This window comes from Procambarus clarkii, chromosome 79, assembly GCF_040958095.1.
Source record: "Procambarus clarkii isolate CNS0578487 chromosome 79, FALCON_Pclarkii_2.0, whole genome shotgun sequence".
In the NCBI taxonomy this organism is placed as follows: domain Eukaryota; kingdom Metazoa; phylum Arthropoda; class Malacostraca; order Decapoda; family Cambaridae; genus Procambarus; species Procambarus clarkii.
The window spans coordinates 1,355,466-1,378,410 of NC_091228.1; the positions used below are offsets into that span (position 1 = coordinate 1,355,466).

Here is a 22,945-nt window from a genome sequence, read left to right on the forward strand (position 1 = left end):
CTGTGTTGTTGGTGACGTGGTCTTTCCACGTGGTGTCAAGGATGCGTCTCAGGTTCCGCATGTGAAAGGTATTGAGCCGTCTCTCCTGGCGAGAGCGCAGGGTCCAGGATTCAGAGCCGTAGAGGTGTACTCACCACACATGCCATGTAGACTTGTGCCTTGGTGTGCACTGTCAGTTTGGTATTTTCCCAAACGCGCTTTGTGAGCCTGGCCAGTGTTGTTTTAGCCTTTTCGATACGCCTGTTGAGCTCCGTGTCCAGGGAAAGGGCGTCTGAGATTGTGGAGCCCAGGTACACAAACTCGTGAACTGCCTCCAGCACATAGTCTGCTATATTTATACAGGGTAGCTCATTGGCGTCTTGTTCTATCACCTGTGTCTTCTTCAGGCTGATTGTCAGGCCGAATGCGGAACAGGCTGCGGCAAAGCGGTTGAGTAGCTGCTGCAGGCCTTGTGCTGTGTGTGTGGTGATTGCTGCGTCGTCGGCGAAGAGGAACTCTCTGAGGATTTGCATCTGTACTTTTGTCTTTACTCGGAGTCTGGATAGATTATAGAGCTTTCCATTATATCTTGTACGGAGATAGATGCCTTCTGTGGTTGTTCCAAAGGCATGCTTGACGAGCATCGCGAAGAAGATGCCGAACAGAGTTGGAACAAGAACGTACCCCTGTTTAACACCACTGTTGATGTTGAATGGTTCAGAAGTTGAGCCGTCGTACACGACTGTCCCCTTCATGTCCTTGTGGAACGATTGAATCATGCTGAGTAGGATGGGTGGACAGCCAATTTTGGCCAAGATATTGAAGAGTCCGTCCCTGCTCACGAGGTCGAAGGCCTTTGTAAGGTCAATGAAAGCAATGAACAAGGCTTTTCTCTGCTCCCTGTACTTTTCTTAAAGCTGTCTCAGGGAGAACACCATGTCAGTGGTCGACCTCTCTGCTCGGAAATCACACTGTGACTCGGGGTACTCTCTTTCGGCCTCGAAGAGGCTGCGGGATCCAGTCAGTTCAGTAGAACTTCGGTTTCAACTCTTTTACCCTGTCGTAGCTCAGTCGATTAAAGCAGTGTCTGGGATGCTCCCGGACGTAGGTTCGAATCCTCGTCACCCTTGTGGATTTGTTCAGCTTATAATAATTCCGTACCCCAGACCATTCCCACTCTAAATTTGGGCAAGTGTAATCCCGAGCGTCTGGCCTTCAACTTTGGACAGAGAAAAACAGACAGAGACATTCTCTCTAGCATTATAGATATATACCATAACAGTCTCCAGGTTGCATTTTAAAATACTTGGAAATCCCAAGAGTCGTGCCTGAGACTTGAACCTCCACTTATGTGATGCAAAGTTGCTTGATGGCTTCCTCTGAAAATATGACGCATTAGGTGAGCGCGGGTATATATGTCAGCATGGAGCCAGGCTCAGGACAGTCGGCCTGGAGGCTCCGAGGCGTGTGGACGTGTCGCTCCCGTTGGTCAGAGATGAGGTTAGTCATGTTACTACATTGTTCAGTAGTTACTATGGGATTGTGTTAATTGTTAATGATTTACTCTGGGTGTGTTGAGTTCATCATTTAACGTTGTCGAAACTACTCTGCCATTGTTGAACATTTAAGCTTTAGTAATTATTGCATTAATTAGGTATATTTAAGCCAATAAAGTCAGCATACAATGGCACGGAATTAATCCGCTGGGATTGATATCTGTGAGCGTCAGCACTATGATATCAAAACTCCACGATATATTCACTGAAAAGTGTACCCCACTTCTCAACATACACGATGTTTACTTTAGTCCTGGACTATGTTCAGGATTTAAGTATACTTGCTGGTTGGTCAGTAAGCTGTCGTGGTTGACTTAATAACTTTCCAGAGGTTGATTGGTGTAAAGTATACGTGTTGGTTGGTCAGTTAGCTATTGTGTGATCTTAATAACCATCCAAAGGTTCATCCCTGCAAACACAGACCAAAACTGTCTCTATTTTCCACTTGTTACAACTTGTAAAAAAGTTGTTACATCTTGGCTTAACGTGTTTATGACGTATTTGAACGTTGTTACAACTTGCTATATTGGTTGTTATAACTGGTTAGTGTTACGGTGCCCTCTCCTATTTCTTTCGTTTGCCGGCTTAAAGAGTCATATCAGCTCTCCCTACTGATTCTCTGAGGTTCAGGGAGTCTAATGATATATGTGGCGACCAGACCGGCTGCCAGTTAAGGCATGGAAGTTATATTATAAGTTGTAAATAAAGGAAAATTGGCGCCCTGTTATAAAATGAAACAGTATCCCCTACGGCAGATGTGACCTTTTGGAAGGGACATTAGTCGATCGCGGATTGGTCGACGTAGGTCGCGGGCGACAAATCAGGGCCCGCCATGACGTCACCGAGTGCCCCGGGCGGCGCCAACGTCAGAGTTGTACTGACCGTGGAAGCGACAGGACGCGCCTCGGTCTGCTCTCAGGGATTGGAGGCTCTGCAAGCCTTGTTCAGTGGATTGAGCTGGCCTGCGCAGCCTACCACCGTTATTGGAGACCCTGCGCTTCTGGGAAGCAAAAGAGGAACCAAGTTCAGTGAGCAGAGAAGTGCCCAAACTTGGAAAATAGTCGGCGACGACGCTGGGCGGCGCCGCTGGCTGGACGTTGAGGTCTGGAAGGTGGGCGAGCAAGCTAGCTGTGACTGGGGTCACATCCACTGAGAATCTTGGAAGGACGACACCGTGCCTAGGACAAGGAGCGACGCCCTGTGGGAGAGGCGAGTGTGGGGAAAAATAGTGATTAGCTCAGCGCCCATCGATGAACCAGGATTGGGGCAGCTGAATCTCAGGGATTGGAACGGCGACGACGCGAAGGCTTCACGACACCTGAGGACCTGTGGAACGCCCTGGATCGTCGAGGATCGACCCAAGGAAGCGTGGGACCCTCACACCATCGAGGGACAGGCGTCGTGAGCCAGGAGTGTAAGGTAGATCATTTTCCCTCCCATTACCCCTTGTATGAGTAGGCTAGTTAGGCCACAATATTTACTCGTGTATGTGGCAGCAAGACTTTATTACTTTAATAGTAGAGTAGGCTGCAAGGCAGCTTGTGTCCAGGACTGTCAGGGAGGACAGTGTGTGTGGATGGCAGGACAGTGAAGAAGAGGTGCCGACGTGGTGAAGAGGCCCTCCTGTGAGAGTGTGAGACTCCGGTCTTCCTGCCCATTTGAAGGAGTTTTGGAGGTCGTGGAAGAAGAGGCTGACGATCTCCAGACTTATTATCCATATTCCCATATTCATGTATTACTTGTGATTGTGTGTGTGTGTTCATGTAATTTGCGTCAGTAAATCCACACATTTTATTACTGTGTTTGAGTGTGCCTCCATTTGTGATTTTCTCTATGAGCATACATTTCTGGCTACAAACGATATATGATACACCCACTGAACTGCATTGCTGGGGTGCAGATATAATAACCCAGCTGGCGACCTTGCTAAGAGGAAGATAGAGAAGACAGGCGGGAAAGGAGTTCCTGCAACCTTTTTTTGTCTGGCAGGCAAGACTCAGGGAGGTTATGGTTATAGGTAAGCCTGAGTCTTCCTTCACTCCCCCACGGGTCTAGGCCGGAACTGTTAACAGCAGTTTCCCCGTGGTTGACTGAAGGGCTTCCAGGGTGAATCAGTGGCACCCCTTTGTGGTGGAAGCAAAGACCTGCGGAGGTGGGCATTGTTGGTCCTATCTTGTGTGACCAAGGAGACTCCGGTGAATCCAGGGAGTCGGAGGGGCTGAGTATTTGGGCCCTTTGAGCCCCTAGCAGCCGAGTGTTAGCAGAGCCCCGGACCGCCCACCCTGTGGCTCACCTCACCTCACCGTGGTGAGGTGAGCCACAGGGAGGTGGAAGAGCCCAACCACGAACCGAAGAAGACGTCTGCAGGGAAGAAAATCTCATGGAGGAGTGAAGATGTTCGTCGGGAACGAAGGAGCGAGTGGTATAGGAAAGGCAATACGAAGAAAGCAGGGAATAGGTACACCCAGGGTAGGCGCCAGCCTAACCAGAGGGGCATTGGGCCATCGCAAAAGCCTAGTGTGGAAGAGAGGGAGCTGCTGGATGGAGTACAGGTTACAAGTGCCACTGTGAGGAGACAACGCACCTACGGGAGAAGAGGAACCGAGAAGAGAGAAGATTGGCGAAGAGGAGATCATGAGAGGAAACATGGAGTACCTGTAGGACGCAATGGAAATGCAAGACGATCTCGGAGTGCACGACGCGGTGGAGGCGCTGCATGCACTGAATCTTACAGTGGTAACGAGCCGTGGGAGTACACTCGTAGCCACGGAGAGGGGATTTCTTGTAGGTGTTCAGGGAACGCCCATCACACCCGTTCCTATGCGAGGTGGAGATATAATGAGACAAGTGACTGGCAAGGTGGAACGAGCCACATCGCCAACTGGAGGAGTGACACTTCAGGAACGGAGGGAGCAAGAGTATAGATTGCCCTCTTGAGTGCTGCTCTTCCGATATGACTCTTATTTTAAGGGGAGGGGTATGTTACGGTGCCCTCTCCTATTTCTTTCGTTTGCCGGCTTAAAGAGTCATATCAGCTCTCCCTACTGATTCTCTGAGGTTCAGGGAGTCTAATGATATATGTGGCGACCAGACCGGCTGCCAGTTAAGGCATGGAAGTTATATTATAAGTTGTAAATAAAGGAAAATTGGCGCCCTGTTATAAAATGAAACAGTATCCCCTACGGCAGATGTGACCTTTTGGAAGGGACATTAGTCGATCGCGGATTGGTCGACGTAGGTCGCGGGCGACAAATCAGGGCCCGCCATGACGTCACCGAGTGCCCCGGGCGGCGCCAACGTCAGAGTTGTACTGACCGTGGAAGCGACAGGACGCGCCTCGGTCTGCTCTCAGGGATTGGAGGCTCTGCAAGCCTTGTTCAGTGGATTGAGCTGGCCTGCGCAGCCTACCACCGTTATTGGAGACCCTGCGCTTCTGGGAAGCAAAAGAGGAACCAAGTTCAGTGAGCAGAGAAGTGCCCAAACTTGGAAAATAGTCGGCGACGACGCTGGGCGGCGCCGCTGGCTGGACGTTGAGGTCTGGAAGGTGGGCGAGCAAGCTAGCTGTGACTGGGGTCACATCCACTGAGAATCTTGGAAGGACGACACCGTGCCTAGGACAAGGAGCGACGCCCTGTGGGAGAGGCGAGTGTGGGGAAAAATAGTGATTAGCTCAGCGCCCATCGATGAACCAGGATTGGGGCAGCTGAATCTCAGGGATTGGAACGGCGACGACGCGAAGGCTTCACGACACCTGAGGACCTGTGGAACGCCCTGGATCGTCGAGGATCGACCCAAGGAAGCGTGGGACCCTCACACCATCGAGGGACAGGCGTCGTGAGCCAGGAGTGTAAGGTAGATCATTTTCCCTCCCATTACCCCTTGTATGAGTAGGCTAGTTAGGCCACAATATTTACTCGTGTATGTGGCAGCAAGACTTTATTACTTTAATAGTAGAGTAGGCTGCAAGGCAGCTTGTGTCCAGGACTGTCAGGGAGGACAGTGTGTGTGGATGGCAGGACAGTGAAGAAGAGGTGCCGACGTGGTGAAGAGGCCCTCCTGTGAGAGTGTGAGACTCCGGTCTTCCTGCCCATTTGAAGGAGTTTTGGAGGTCGTGGAAGAAGAGGCTGACGATCTCCAGACTTATTATCCATATTCCCATATTCATGTATTACTTGTGATTGTGTGTGTGTGTTCATGTAATTTGCGTCAGTAAATCCACACATTTTATTACTGTGTTTGAGTGTGCCTCCATTTGTGATTTTCTCTATGAGCATACATTTCTGGCTACAAACGATATATGATACACCCACTGAACTGCATTGCTGGGGTGCAGATATAATAACCCAGCTGGCGACCTTGCTAAGAGGAAGATAGAGAAGACAGGCGGGAAAGGAGTTCCTGCAACCTTTTTTTGTCTGGCAGGCAAGACTCAGGGAGGTTATGGTTATAGGTAAGCCTGAGTCTTCCTTCACTCCCCCACGGGTCTAGGCCGGAACTGTTAACAGCAGTTTCCCCGTGGTTGACTGAAGGGCTTCCAGGGTGAATCAGTGGCACCCCTTTGTGGTGGAAGCAAAGACCTGCGGAGGTGGGCATTGTTGGTCCTATCTTGTGTGACCAAGGAGACTCCGGTGAATCCAGGGAGTCGGAGGGGCTGAGTATTTGGGCCCTTTGAGCCCCTAGCAGCCGAGTGTTAGCAGAGCCCCGGACCGCCCACCCTGTGGCTCACCTCACCTCACCGTGGTGAGGTGAGCCACAGGGAGGTGGAAGAGCCCAACCACGAACCGAAGAAGACGTCTGCAGGGAAGAAAATCTCATGGAGGAGTGAAGATGTTCGTCGGGAACGAAGGAGCGAGTGGTATAGGAAAGGCAATACGAAGAAAGCAGGGAATAGGTACACCCAGGGTAGGCGCCAGCCTAACCAGAGGGGCATTGGGCCATCGCAAAAGCCTAGTGTGGAAGAGAGGGAGCTGCTGGATGGAGTACAGGTTACAAGTGCCACTGTGAGGAGACAACGCACCTACGGGAGAAGAGGAACCGAGAAGAGAGAAGATTGGCGAAGAGGAGATCATGAGAGGAAACATGGAGTACCTGTAGGACGCAATGGAAATGCAAGACGATCTCGGAGTGCACGACGCGGTGGAGGCGCTGCATGCACTGAATCTTACAGTGGTAACGAGCCGTGGGAGTACACTCGTAGCCACGGAGAGGGGATTTCTTGTAGGTGTTCAGGGAACGCCCATCACACCCGTTCCTATGCGAGGTGGAGATATAATGAGACAAGTGACTGGCAAGGTGGAACGAGCCACATCGCCAACTGGAGGAGTGACACTTCAGGAACGGAGGGAGCAAGAGTATAGATTGCCCTCTTGAGTGCTGCTCTTCCGATATGACTCTTATTTTAAGGGGAGGGGTATGTTACGGTGCCCTCTCCTATTTCTTTCGTTTGCCGGCTTAAAGAGTCATATCAGCTCTCCCTACTGATTCTCTGAGGTTCAGGGAGTCTAATGATATATGTGGCGACCAGACCGGCTGCCAGTTAAGGCATGGAAGTTATATTATAAGTTGTAAATAAAGGAAAATTGGCGCCCTGTTATAAAATGAAACAGTATCCCCTACGGCAGATGTGACCTTTTGGAAGGGACATTAGTCGATCGCGGATTGGTCGACGTAGGTCGCGGGCGACAAATCAGGGCCCGCCATGACGTCACCGAGTGCCCCGGGCGGCGCCAACGTCAGAGTTGTACTGACCGTGGAAGCGACAGGACGCGCCTCGGTCTGCTCTCAGGGATTGGAGGCTCTGCAAGCCTTGTTCAGTGGATTGAGCTGGCCTGCGCAGCCTACCACCGTTATTGGAGACCCTGCGCTTCTGGGAAGCAAAAGAGGAACCAAGTTCAGTGAGCAGAGAAGTGCCCAAACTTGGAAAATAGTCGGCGACGACGCTGGGCGGCGCCGCTGGCTGGACGTTGAGGTCTGGAAGGTGGGCGAGCAAGCTAGCTGTGACTGGGGTCACATCCACTGAGAATCTTGGAAGGACGACACCGTGCCTAGGACAAGGAGCGACGCCCTGTGGGAGAGGCGAGTGTGGGGAAAAATAGTGATTAGCTCAGCGCCCATCGATGAACCAGGATTGGGGCAGCTGAATCTCAGGGATTGGAACGGCGACGACGCGAAGGCTTCACGACACCTGAGGACCTGTGGAACGCCCTGGATCGTCGAGGATCGACCCAAGGAAGCGTGGGACCCTCACACCATCGAGGGACAGGCGTCGTGAGCCAGGAGTGTAAGGTAGATCATTTTCCCTCCCATTACCCCTTGTATGAGTAGGCTAGTTAGGCCACAATATTTACTCGTGTATGTGGCAGCAAGACTTTATTACTTTAATAGTAGAGTAGGCTGCAAGGCAGCTTGTGTCCAGGACTGTCAGAGAGGACAGTGTGTATGGATGGCAGGACAGGGAAGAAGAGGTGCCGACGTGGTGAAGAGGCCCTCCTGTGAGAGTGTGAGACTCCGGTCTTCCTGCCCATTTGAAGGAGTATTGGAGGTCGTGGAAGAAGAGGCTGACGATCTCCAGACTTATTATCCATATTCCCATATTCATGTATTACTTGTGATTGTGTGTGTGTGTTCATGTAATTTGCGTCAGTAAATCCACACATTTTATTACTGTGTTTGAGTGTGCCTCCATTTATGATAATTCTCTATGAGCATACATTTCTGGCTACAAACAATATATGATACACCCACTGAACTGCATTGCTGGGGTGCAGATATAATAACCCAGCTGGCGACCTTGCTAAGAGGAAGATAGAGAAGACAGGCGGGAAAGGAGTTCCTGCAACCTTTTTTTGTCTGGCAGGCAAGACTCAGGGAGGTTATGGTTATAGGTAAGCCTGAGTCTTCCTTCACTCCCCCACGGGTCTAGGCCGGAACTGTTAACAGCAGTTTCCCCGTGTTTGACTGAAGGGCTTCCAGGGTGAATCAGTGGCACCCCTTTGTGGTGGAAGCAAAGACCTGCGGAGGTGGGCGTTGTTGGTCCCATCTTGTGTGACCAAGGAGACTCCGGTGAATCCAGAGAGTCGGAGGGGCTGAGTATTTGGGCCTTTGAGCCCCTAGCAGCCGAGTGTTAGCAGAGCCCCGGACCGCCCACCCCCACGTGACATTAGGAGGTGTTAAAACTTGTTCGAACTTGTTCAAACAGCAAGGCAACTTAAGTCCTATAGGACTTAAGTAGCCTTGCTGTTTGGTTAGAGCTTTATGGGGCCTTAATAAGCCTCCAGATAGAACAAGTTCCAAATTCGAGTCATCCTAGGAATGGGTAATCGCTGATGGTGTGATGTTCTCGAGAAAGAGAGCTTCAGCATGAGACTGTTGAAGGTTGAGATGATAGTGCTACGGGTGCCAAATATGGTGGTAGTTCACGATCTTTGGCCAGGAATGGAACTTTGAGAACTGCTATAGCCTTGAACATAACAGTAAGACCACCAACGTCGTGACGGTGTTCAGACCATTCCCACCAGCCTTGATCAAGTCTAGAGATCAGCCTTCATGCACAGCTCTCCACTTTGTCCAAAATTCTGATGAGTGTTGGAGGGCAGGCAATCCAGAAGAGGGCTGCTTACCCTAAATGAGAGCGAACTTGTGCTTCATATAAGGTTTTGCAGCCCCTGTTGTCAAGGTGGTGTGAGATGCGCCGTAGAGCTGTAAGTTTCCTGACTGCCTTTTTGGCTAGGTTAAACACGTGGCTCTTCATTGTCAAACTTTATTCCCAATATGTCAGTTTCATCTCTGAACTCTAGTTTTTTTCCACTATTTTGAATATTTATCTGATTTGCAGTGTGTAGTCTAGCTATCCTGTGTTTTCTCAGCCGCAAATGTGAACTGCCAACTCCCACCCCAGCCAGAAATTGATGAAAATTGATGATTGATGAGTCTTGTAGCAGTTAGCATTTCTCCTTTTCCATATATTCATGTCAGAGTGCAGTCATCAGCATAGGTTTGAGATTCAGGAATGAGATGAAGTAGATTTTTTTTAAACAGACATTCCACAGCAAATACAGTAATATCAGAAAGAATACCAGGAAGTAGCCTAAATGAGCAGGCACATGCAAATGACCTGCTACGGATGTGCGATAGGTTTGCCTTAAACCAGCAAATAGTAGAACCAACTAGGAAGGAGAACACGCTGGACCTCATTTTCACTAATAATGATGAGTTGATCGGGAACATAATGATTACAAATACCTGTTACTCAGATCACAACTTAATTGAAGTTCTGACAACCATGGGGAATGGACCTTCAAAACCAGTCCAGATTCCCGGTGGAGGAGATTTCAGCAAATTCAACTTCAATAATAAACGGATAAACTGGGAGCAAATAAACCAGGACTTCACAGAAATAAACTGGGAAGAACAGCTAGGAAATGCAAACCTGAACCAGTGCCTGGAAAAAATAAGCTCAGTAGCACTAGAAATATGTTCAAACCGCATACCCCTAAGAAAAAAGAGAAAGAGATGCAGATTGGAACGGGAACGTCGTTCCCTATATAGGCGAAGAAAACGAATCGCGGAACAACTTGAGAGTCGCACCCTATCTCAAGAACGGCGAAGAAGGTTAGGTAGAGAAATAGAAACAATTGAACTCAAGCTACAAGAATCATACAAAACCCAGGAGAGGCAAAGAGAGCAAAAGGCCATCAGTGAAATAGAGAGAAATCCGAAATATTTTTTCTCCTATGCAAATTCAAGATCAAAAACCACATCTAGTATCGGGCCCCTGCGAAAGGGAGATGGAACTTTCACAGATGACAACAAAGAAATGAGCGAGTTACTGAGGAAGCAGTACGACTCTGTTTTCAGTGAGCCATTAAATGCACTAAAGATTGATAACCCAAATGAATTTTTCATGGATATGATACCAACATCAAATCATATATCAGACGTCGCCCTATCCCCACTAGATTTTGAAGAAACCATAAACAGTATGCCTATGCACTCTGCACCAGGCCCGGATTCTTGGAACTCCATATTCATCAAGAACTGTAAAAAACCACTATCGCAGGCCCTTCACATTCTGTGGAGACAAAGCCTAGATACTGGCGTTATCCCTGACATACTAAAAACAGCAGAGATAGCACCACTCCATAAAGGAGGAAATAAGGCAGAGGCAAAAAATTACAGACCGATAGCACTAACATCGCACATCATAAAAATTTTTGAGAGAGTGCTAAGAAGTAAGATCACAAAATACATGGAATCACAGCATCTCCATAACCCCGGACAACATGGTTTCAGAACAGGGCGCTCTTGCCTGTCGCAGTTGCTGGACCACTATGATATGGCATTAGATGCTATGGAAGACAAACAAAACGCTGATGTAATTTACACAGATTTCGCAAAAGCTTTTGATAAATGTGACCATGGTGTTATTGCACATAAAATGCGTTCAAAAGGAATTACCGGGAAAATAGGCAGATGGATCTACAATTTCCTGACTGACAGAACCCAATGTGTAATAGTCAACAAAATAAAATCCAGCCCATCAACCGTGAAGAGCTCAGTCCCCCAGGGTACTGTGCTTGCTCCAGTACTTTTTCTCATCCTCATATCGGACATAGACCAGAACACAACCTATAGCACTGTATCATCCTTTGCAGATGACACTAGGATTTTCATGAGAGTTGGCAACATAGAGGACACGGCAAACCTCCAATCAGATGTAGATCAGGTCTTTCTATGGGCTACAGAAAATAATATGGTATTCAACGAGGATAAGTTTCAGCTCATGCGCTACGGAAAAATTGAAAATATAAAAACAGAAACCACGTACAAAACGCAGGCAAATCATAACATAGAACGAAAAGGCAATGTAAAGGACCTGGGTGTACTCATGTCGGAAGACCTTACCTTTAAAGAACACAATAAAGTAGCCGTCACAACTGCAAGAAAAACGACAGGTTGGATAACAAGAACTTTTCACACTAGAGATGCTATACCGATGATGATACTTTTCAAAACGCTTGTGCTCACTAGAGTGGAGTACTGCTGCACAATGACAGCCCCTTTCAAAGCTGGAGAAATTGCTGACCTAGAGAGCGTGCAGAGATCCTTTACTGCTAGAATCCACTCAGTAAAACATCTAAATTACTGGGACCGACTAAAGAGCCTAAATCTGTACTCCCTTGAGCGCAGGCGGGAGAGATACATAATAATTTACACGTGGAAAATAATTGAGGGGCTGGTCCCAAACCTGCACACAGAAATAACACCACATGAGACCAGAAGACATGGCAGGATGTGCAGAATACCCCCGTTGAAAAGCAGAGGTGCAACAGGTACTCTGAGAGAGAACTCTATCAACATCAGAGGCCCGAGACTGTTCAACACGCTTCCACTACACATAAGGGGCATAACTGGCAAACCCCTCACAGTGTTCAAGAGAGAACTGGATAAGCACCTCCAAAGGATACCTGATCAACCAGGCTGTGACTCATACGTCAGGCTGCGAGCAGCCGCGTCTAACAGCCTGGTTGATCAGTCCAGCAACCAGGAGGCCTGGTCGACGACCGGGCCGCGGGGACACTAAGCCCCGGAAGCACCTCAAGGTAGCCTCAAGGTAAGGTAGCAGAGTGCCAAAGACACTATCTTGTGGAACGATGGCACCAGTTGAGTTGCTTTCGGATTCTGCTTTATTGAGGACTACTCTTCTCAATGGAGCAGAGAGTAATCTCAATGTAGACTTCTCTCATTGTCTCTCTCTCTCTCTCTCTCTCTCTCTCTCTCTCTCTCTCTCTCTCTCTCTCTCTCTCTCTCTCTCTCTCTCTCTCTCTCTCTCTCTCTCTCTCTCTCTCTCTGTCTCTCTCACACACACACACACACACACATATATATACACTGTCTCCCTTCCCTAGGATGATGTGGTCGTGTGTGACGCTGGTGGTGGTGGCCGCCCTGGTGGGGACGTCCTCGGGAAAGGTGTACACAAAGTGTGAACTTGCCAAAGTGCTGACCAATACGTACCACATGTCCCGCACCCTTGTCAAGAACTGTATGTATCCAGCGGCTTTGTCCACCTTGTCTCTCATGAAATATGTTAGTGAACACTCTGTCAGAATTAGGAATACAATCTTCGTAAATAAAAATATGTAAAGATTGTGTAGGGATTGAAGTATACAAAGTCAATATATTTCTTATAGTAAGTTAAGGCATCAGCTAACATTGAATTTAGCATGTATAATTGATTTATTGATTGGGATTAATTCGCCTCAATCACCACACTACCGAACTCCTTACTCACCCACGGTGCCAACCACAACAGTTGTGTGTATCGCGCAGTACGAGTCAGGCTTCAACACGGCCGCTTCGAACAAGAACACCAACGGAAGTAAAGACTACGGCATCTTCCAGATCAACGACATGTACTGGTGTATTGGTGGGATTAAAACTACCTCCAATTACTGCAAGCTCCAGTGTTCAAGTAAGGGAGAGGGAGAGAGAGAGAGAGAGAGAGAGAGAGAGAGAGAGAGAGAGAGAGAGAGAGAGAGAGAGAGAGAGAGAGAGAGAGAGAGAGAGAGAGAGAGAGACAGAGAGAGAGAGAGAGACCGCGAGAGAGAGAGAGACCGCGAGAGAGAGAGAAGAGAGAGAGAGAAGAGAGAGAGAGAGAGAGAAACTAAGAGACTGAGACTGTGAATGACTTACAGACAACCATTATGACTGGCAGATGAATTTGTAGGACTGACAGGTGACCTTATATCACTGAGAGGTAACCTGGTATTTGACCTAGTTAATGACCTTGTATGTGTGTGTTTCAGACCTCCTGAACAGCAACATTGGTGATGACGTTGCGTGCGCTAAAACAATCTACAATCGGCAGGGATTCAAAGCCTGGTGAGTAGACAGTGTTTGTGATCACTTCATCACTTTTATAACCTTGGTCACTCAAGGATTCGGTAAGGATTGGGGAGAGAGTGATGGAATTTAGAAATAAAAGATGAGGATAGATATTCTGTGGGTTGTAAAATAGTGGCTGGTCCACTTTGGGTCTGTAACGGTTGTGTTGTTGTGGTGGATGTGTGGCTGAGTACATCACCCATGCCGACTGGTGGTGGATGTGTGGCTGAGTACATCACCCATGCCGGCTGGTGGTGGATGTGTGGCTGAGTACATCACCCATGCCGGCTGGTGGTGGATGTGTGGCTGAGTACATCACCCATGCCGGCTGGTAGTGGATGTGTGGCTGAGTACATCACCCATGCCGGCTGGTGGTGGATGTGTGGCTGAGTACATCACCCATGCCGGCTGGTGGTGGATGTGTGGCTGAGTACATCACCCATGCCGGCTGGTGGTGGATGTGTGGCTGAGTACATCACCCATGCCGGCTGGTGGTGGATGTGTGGCTGAGTACATCACCCATGCCGGCTGGTGGTGGATGTCAGTGTTGGGCTGGTCCCGTTGTTCTGGCTTCTTGAGGCGCAGATTTTGTTCATTGTGATCTCACCGAACTTCAAGTATTCTGCCCAGCTTACTTGTCTCGCAGGAGGTCCTTGTACACACACACACACACACACACACACACACACACACACGCACACGCACACGCACGCACGCACGCACACGCACACACACACACACACACACACACACACACACACACACACGCACACGCACACGCACACGCACACGCACACGCACACGCACACGCACACACACACACACACACACTAGGCAGAAAGAGAAGGGTGGGCCAACTGCATTTTCCTGGACTGCCAGAAAGCCTTTGAAACCGTACCCCATAAAAGGCTGTTAAAAAAGGTTCGGGCAACAGGCAGGAGTAAAAGGGAAGGTGCTCCAGTGGATAAGGGAGTACTTAAGAAACAGGAAACAGCGAGTAACGGTGAGGGGGGAGACATCAGAGTGGCGAGATGTCACCAGCGGAGTCCCACAGGGCTCAGTACTTGGCCCCATCCTGTTTCTAATATATGTAAACAATCTTCCGGAGGGTATAGACTCGTTCCTCTCAATGTTTGTTGATGATGCAAAAATTATGAGAAGAATCAAGACGGATGAAGATAGACAGAGACTACAGGATGACCTGGACAAACTGGAGAAATAGTCTAAAAAATGGCTGCTAAAGTTCAATTCAGGAAAGTGTAAGGTAATGAAATTAGGCGAAGGGAGCAGGAGGCTGAACACAAGGTATCATCTGGAAGGTGAAATCCTGCTAGAGTCAAATAGAGAATGATCTGGGAGTTGATATCACACCGAACCTGTCCCCAGAGGCCCACATCAAAAGAATATCATGAGCGGCATATGCTAGACTGGCCAACATAAGAACTGCCTTTAGAAACATGTCTAAGGAATCGTTCAGGACCCTGTATATCACTTATGTAAGACCAATCCTGGAGTATGCAGCCCCAACCTGGAGTCCATACCTAGTTAATCACAAGACAAAGTTAGAGAAGATTCAGCGGTATGCCACCAGGCTCGTCCCGGAACCGAGAGGAATGAGCTACGAGGAAAGGCTAAAAGAGCTGAACCTCACATCCCTGGAAAACAGAAGAGTAAGGGGAGACATGATAACCACCTACAAAATTCTCAGGGGGAATTGAGAGGGTGGACAAAGACAAACTCTTCAGCACGGGTTGGACACGAACAAGGGGACACAGGTGGAAACTTAGTACCCAGATGAGCCACAGAGACGTTAGAAAGAATTTTTTCAGTGTCAAAGTAGTCAATAAATGGAATGCACTAGGAAGTGATGTGGTGGAAGCTGACTCCATACACAGTTTCAAATGTAGATATGATAGATTCAGATTCAGATTCAGATTCAGATGTTTATTCAGGTAAGGTATATACATACAAGTGATGTTACATTAATGGATTGATATATAGATAGAGCTAGTACATACAATGCCTAAAGCCACTATTACGCAATGCGTTTCGGGCAAGAAAAACATTAATATCTAGAACTTAATACTAATTGAGCATAAAGAATAAAAGGTGTTGAGAACAAATACAAATAAAGATAAAAAAAAGGGGGAACATGACTGAAAAAGCAGCACAAATACAATAGGTTGACAAACAGTGTTGATTAAAAAAAAAAAAAAAAAAAAAAGAAAATAACAGACATGGGTTGACAATAGAGGAGTGAGGTAGATTACAGGGAATTTATTAGGTAGTGTTTAGTTTTTATCTTAAACTGGTTGAGAGAGGTACAGTCTTTAACATGGTTGGGAAGGTCATTCCACATTCTGGGCCCCTTGATTTGTAGAGCATTTCTAGTTTGATTAAGACGTACTCTAGGAATATCAAAACTGTATTTATTTCTGGTGTGGTGCTCATGGGTTCTGTTACAACCTTCTATGAAGCTTTTAAGATCAGGATTGGCATTATAGTTTAGCGTTTTATATATGTATAATACACATGAGAGAATGTGCAGTGACTTAATATCTAACATATTAAGAGATTTGAGTAGGGGTACCGAGTGATGTCTGGGGCCAGAGTTGGATATTGTTCTAATAGCGGTTTTGTGTTGGGTAATTAGAGGACGTAAGTGATTTTGGGTAGTAGAACCCCAAGCACAAATACCATAGTTGAGATAAGGATAGATAAGGGAGTAATAGAGAGTCACCAGGGCAGGGCGTGGTACATAATATCTGATCTTAGAAAGAATGCCCACAGTTTTTGAAACTTTTTTTGATATATTTAGAATGTGTCCCTGGAAATTCAGCTTGTGGTCAATGAGAATGCCAAGGAATTTGCCATCTAATTTGTTACAAATTTGGGTATTGTTTATTTTGAGATTTATAAGACTAGAGGATTTATTGCCAAACAGAATATAGAAGGTTTTGTCAATGTTAAGGGTGAGTTTGTTGGCAGTTAGCCAAAGATGGACTTTATTTAGCTCAGTATTTACTGTGGCATTTAGAGCAAGAGGGTCAGGACTGGAGTAAATGAAGGTTGTGTCGTCAGCAAATAGAATTGGTTTGAGGTGTTGGGAGGCATTTGGAAGGTCATTAATGTAGATGAGAAAGAGGAGAGGGCCAAGTATGCTGCCCTGAGGAACACCAATGTTGATGGGTAGGGTGGGAGAAATTGTATTATTCACAGAAACATATTGGAGCCTGTCAGTAAGGTAGGACTCGAGGTATTGTAGGGAGTGTCCTCTGACTCCATAATGATGTAATTTAAGAAGAAGGTTATGGTGGTTGACAGTATCAAAAGCTTTACGCAGGTCCACAAATAACCCAACAGGGAACTCCTTTTTATCAAGAGCTGTATGAATCGAGTTAAGCATACTAATAAGTGCATCGTTAGTGCTTTTTTTGGGTCTGAAGCCATATTGGCAAGGGCTAAGTATATTGAGTTTGGCTAGATATGAGTAAAGCTGCTTGTATATAAGTTTTTCAAAAATTTTTGACAAGTTTGGCAGGATTGATATAGGTCTGTAGTTGTTAACATCTGTGGGGTCACCACATTTGTGGACAGGCGTTACTCTCGCTTTTTTTAGAATATCTGGAAAGGTTTGGAGTTCAAGTGACTTGTTGAAGAGCAAAGCAATAGCAGGGGCTAAAGATCTGGAGGCTTTTTTGTAAATTAAAGTTGGTATCTCCTCAAGGGCACCAGACTTGGTTTTAAGGGAAAGGATTATCTCATTGACGTCAGTGGAGTTAATAGGCTTTAGGTACAGAGACTATGGATAGTTACCTGTAAGATAGTCCTTAATGTCAGTACTGGAGCCCAGTAGGCTCAGGATTCTGTACACCAGTTGAGAGGCGGGACCAAAGAGCCAAAGCTCAACTCCCGCAAGCACAATTAGGTGAGTTCATACACACACACACACACACACACACACACACACATATATATATATATATATATATATATATATATATATATATATATATATATATATATATATATATATATATATATATATTAATATATATATATATATATATATATATATATACAATTTTCATATGATATATGAAATATATAATATGAATATATATCATATATATGTCATTTTATCAATACTTTTCCTCAGCTTCTCTTCTCACACTAACATACTCGTTCTCAAAGCTCGTTGCACTGTGATGACTCATTCCCAAGGGTGCTTCCATCTTGACTTCCCTTATATCCGACTCATTTAGGGTAAATATCAGATCAAGCAAGGCTGGATCATCTTCCCCTCTCATTCTTGTCGGTCCCTTAATGTGTTGGCTTAGAATATTTTTAGATATTTTAGAATAGATATTTTTAATCAGAGTCCAGATAGTTGTGGTTTGATTATATGGTGTTGTGATGTGCGTTTGTTTTGTTGTAGTGTTGTGGGGTATTGGTGGTGTTGTTCAGGTGTTGTGTGGTATACCTCTTGTTCAGGTATATTGTGTGGTATTACTACAACACAAGTTTTGTGTTGTAGTATTGAGGGCTGTGAAGGACATATATGATGATTTCAGTGTAGTTGAGTGTCTGTAACGCTGAAGTGCAGTGCTGTACCTGGTGACCTGACAATGGGTACATAATGGCTAGTTTAATGTGGCGGAGTAGTGGTGATGGGGAGGGATGGGCATCAGGGTGGGATGGGGGTTTTCATGCTGTTGTAAGCTATGGGTGTCCCATTTCCTCTGTGGCGTCCTTCCGCCCATTTGGGATGTGGTTTCATCAGTGAAATTGTTGTCCGGTGTTTACATTGTGGATGGCTTGATAATAGTTGGCTTCAAATGGTTAAATATTGGCTAGTGTTATTTATGCAAGTTGTGTTCTACAACATTTCGTTCAGTGTTATGTATTTTGTGTTTTTATATGCAATTGTGAAGTGACATTCTGCTGCTATACACACACACACACACACACACACACACACATACACACACATATATCGGAAGGAAGTTAGGAAGTTTTCTTTTAGCGTGAGAGTAGTGGGGAAATGGAATGCACTTCAGGAACAGGTTGTGGAAGCAAATACTATTCATAATTTTAAAACCAGGTATGATAGGGAAATGGGACAGGAGTCATTGCTGTAAACAACCGATGCTCGAAAGGCGGGATCCAAGAGTCAATGCTCGATCCTGCAAGCACATATAGGTGAGTACATATAGGTGAGTACACACACACACACACACACACACACACACACACACACACACACACACACACACACACACACACACACACACACACAGAAACTAAAATAAATGGCATGATCTCGGATGCAATCTTTCCAGAGGGGTACCAGGTGATAAGAAAAGAGAGAACACAGAGACAGGGAGGGGGAGTGGCACTCCTAATAAAGCAGAAATGGAAGTGTGAAGACCTGGGAAATTGAGTTACCAATGAGAGCACAAGCTCCATACATGGAACTCTGACAGCAGATTGCAGGAGGATTGCGATGTTGGTAATCTACAATCCCCCACCAAACAGTAGAAGACCCAGGCAGGAGTATGATGACAACAACAGGGCATGCATAGATGAACTGCAGAAGGCAGCAACATTAGCTCACAGAATGAGAGCGAAGCTGCTGGTCATGGGGGACCTAAATCATGGAGAGATAAATTGGGAATCAAGGAATCCCCATGGAGGGAACGAAACGTGGGGAGCAAAATTAGTAGATGTTATAGACAGGAATTTCCTAGCACAACATGTGAAGGAAGACACAAGGGAAAGAGGAGGTGATGCACCGAGCCTATTGAACCTGATTTTCACCCAGAACGTAGAAGACATCGAGAATTTGGAGCATGAAATACCTCTAGGGGCCAGTGACCATTGTGTCCTGGTCTTTGACTACATGATGGAATTCAAACTTGTGACCAAGGGACAAGAGGTCTGGGAAAGGAGAGTTGACTACAGAAAAGGGGACTAAAGGAGGATAAGGGACTATTTGGGAGAAGTGCAGTGGGAGGAAGTAATTAGAGGAAAAACAGTCCAAGATATGATGGACCTAGTCATACAGAAATGCCAGGAGGCCGAAGAGAGATTTATACCAACAGTAAAGGGAAACAATAAGAGGGAATATAATGACCCATGGTTTAATAGACAGTGTCAGGAAGCAAAAATGGCCAGCAGGCGGGAGTGGAGGAAATACAGAAGACAAAGGACAGAGGGCAACAGGATCAGATGCAACAGAGCTAGGAACGATTACATTAACATAAGACGAACATCGTAAAGGAACTATGAGAACGATATTGCAATCAAAGCGAAAAAGCAACCTAAATTACTACACAGCCAAGAAGATTCCTTCTTTATAAGAAGAAAAATGTCGGTGAACGACCAAGTGACAAGACTAAGGAAAACAGAGGGGGCATATACTGAAAGTGACAAGGAAATCGGCGAGGCACTGAATGTCAGTCTCCACGGAGTGTTCACAACCGAGCCTGAGCAGCTCCCATTGTTAGAAGAGATTACCCTAGATGAAAGACTATCAGATATAGAGGTGACAGCAGAGGAGGTAATGAAACAGTTAACAACACTGGATGCAACTAAAGCGGTTGGAAAAGACAAAGTATCACCGTGGATACTAAAAGAGGCAGCGCAGGCCCTCAGAGTGCCTCTGGCAAGGATCTTTAATGAATCACTTATATCGGGAGAACTGCCCAATTGCTGGAAGAGGGCAAAAGTTGTACCGATTTTCAAGAAAGGCGATAGGGAGGAGGCACTTAACTATAGACCTGTATCACTGACAAGCATCCCCTGTAAAATACTTGAAAGAATAATTAGGCTACGATTAGTTGCACACCTGGAGAACGTTGGGTTTGTGAACAAACATCAACATGGATTCTGGAAAGGGAGATCGTGCCTAACAAATCTTTTGGAATTCTATGATAAAATAACGATGATAAGACAGGACAGAGAAGGCTGGGCAGACTGCGTATTTCTGTACTGCCAAAAAGCCTTTGATACAGTACCGCACAAGAGACTGCTGTTCAAACTCGAGAGGCAGGCGGGAGTGGGACGAAAGGCCCTAGCATGGATAAGGAACTACGTAACGGGAAGGAGCCAAAGAGTTACGGTAAGGGGCGAGAAGTCGGTCTGGTGAACAGTAACGAGTGGAGTACCTCAAGGATCGGTGCTGGGACCAATTCTATTTCTAATATATGTTAACGACATGTTTACAGGACTACAGTCCTACGTGCTGATGTTCACGGATGACGCAAAGTTGATGAGAAGAGTTGCGACAGATGAGAATTGCAGGATTCTCCGAGAGGACCTGAATAGGTTGCAGAGATTGTCAGAGAAATGGCTACTGGAGTTCAACACGAGCAAATGTAAAGTTATGAAAATGGGACTAGGTGATAGGAGACCAAAGGGACAGTCCAAAATGAAGGGGAACTGCCTACCTGTGACGACGTGAGAAAAGACCTGGGAGTGGACGTAACACCTAATCTATCTCCTGAGGCACATATAAATAAGATAACGACAGCAGTGTACTCTACTCTGGCAAAAGTTGGAACATCATTCAGAAACCTAAGTAAGGAGGCATTCAGGGCGCTTTACACTGCCTACGTGAGGCCAGTCTTAGAGTATGCCGCCTCATCATGGAGTCCCCATCTGAAGAAGCATATAAGGAAACGGGAAAATGTTCAGAAGTTTGCAACGCGACTCGTCCTAGAGTTACAAGGGATGGGGTATGAGAAGCGCCTGAAGGAACTGTGTCTTACGACACTAGAAAAAAGAAGGGAGAGGGGGGATATGATAGGAACATATAAAATACTCAGGGGGATTGACAGTGAACATAGATGAAATGTTCACATGGAATAGTAACAGAACGAAGGGACATGGGTGGAAGCTAGAAACTCAGATGAGTCACAGAGATGTTAGGCAGTTTTCTTTTAGCGTGAGAGTAGTGGGGAAATGGAATGCACTTCAGGAACAGGTTGTGGAAGCAAACACTATTCATAATTTTAAAACTAGGTACGATAGGGAAATATGACCGGAGTCATTGCTGTAAACAACCGATGCTCGAAAGGCGGGATCCAAGAGTCAATGCTCGATCCTGCAGACACAAATAGGTGAGTACAAATTAGTGAGTACACACACACTCACAGGGAAGTCTAGTAGCTGAGCGGACAGCGCGCAGGACTCGTAATTCTGTGGCCCGGGTTCAATTCCCGGACCAGGAAGAAACAAATGAGCAAAGTTTCTTTCACCCTGAATGCCCCTGTTACCTAGCAGTAAATAGGTACCTGGGTGTTAGACACCTGTTACAGGCTGCTTCCTGTGTGTGGGAGGGGGGGGCGAAAGTTAGCAGGTAGTAACAGTTGATTGATTGACAGTTGAGGGGCAGGCCGAAAGAGCAGAGCTCAACCCTCGCAAGTGTAATACAGGGGGGGGGGGTTATCGTTCTCTCTCTCTCTCCTTTTCACCCTTTACCTCTACCCGTATTCTGATTTATTCTCTCTTCAATCAAAGGGGCCCCAGAGCTACTACTCTAGCCGAATCCCACGCCTCGTGGTATTAAGCCGTTTTGACTGGCTAAGATTCTACAGCCTATATGCCATGGAACCAGACCCCTAGCAAACTCTACAATCTCCTTACGCCGCCACCACCAGACCATTAAGACTGAGAGCAATAACCGAGGTCTGGACCGATTATGCTCTCAATAAACCTTGGGGCTTGATCCCCAGTTAGTTGGACTAGGAGGGATGAATCCACGTTAAGTGTGGGTAATATTAACAAACAAAGGGATAACTGAACTCTTAATCTGTGTTAGGCTTTGCGGCCCAACCAAAACTCGGCCTCGTGGAAACCACGTGTCAAGGACAATGAACAATAAAACATGAAATGGAAATAATAAAAATGCAATTTACTAACTAAATAATTTATTCAAAATCTAAAACAAAATCTAAATAAAGCACTCCCTATCATTAACACTCCCTGACTTAAATCATTAAATTAACTAATTTCCTATACCAAACTATAGCAACTATACCTCTTATGGCGACCAGCTGATGTAGTGCTGGTCTTGGGGAGAGGTGGAGAGTGGGTCACCTTCCCGAGTCATTGACCTTGTCCACACTGAGCCTACCTCGAACTGCTCAACACGGAAGCCAGATGGGTATTCCTACACCTGGCTTACTAAGTTACTAGCTGGATTTAAGTTGAACAACTAATCTCTGGTGTATGGAACGACCCAGATGGCTGAACTCTTTTAAACTGAAGGTAATTGCACAGGCATCTTAGGGAAGAGCTATTTCCAATTACAAAATGGCTATTTGACCTTTGAGAATTACTAAAATATGGAAGGCTTTGGTGACCCAAGACCTAAGGTCGCCCAAATCATTCCACGTCCAGGACTAGTCCCACTAGTGACGTCACTGATGGTGACTTGCTAAAGTATTCTGCCAATTTAGGATACTCTTGATCCTTTAAACAGGAATACTATTGAATTCAATTTGAATGAAGACTAATTT

General features: G+C 46.3%; 1 protein-coding gene across 1 annotated transcript in view; it reads left to right on the forward strand.

The window, feature by feature from the left end:
- Positions 1–1,296: 1,296 nt before the first annotated feature.
- LOC123750374 (lysozyme c-1) overlaps positions 1,297–22,945 on the forward strand; it is a 23,171-nt gene continuing 1,522 nt past the window's right edge. Inside the window, exons 1-4 of the mRNA XM_069314411.1 lie at positions 1,297–1,479; positions 12,443–12,579; positions 12,850–13,008; positions 13,343–13,418. Of these exons, the coding sequence (XP_069170512.1) occupies positions 1,403–1,479; positions 12,443–12,579; positions 12,850–13,008; positions 13,343–13,418 (449 nt within the window). The 5' untranslated portion in view covers positions 1,297–1,402. The remainder of the gene's footprint in view (positions 1,480–12,442; positions 12,580–12,849; positions 13,009–13,342; positions 13,419–22,945) is intronic.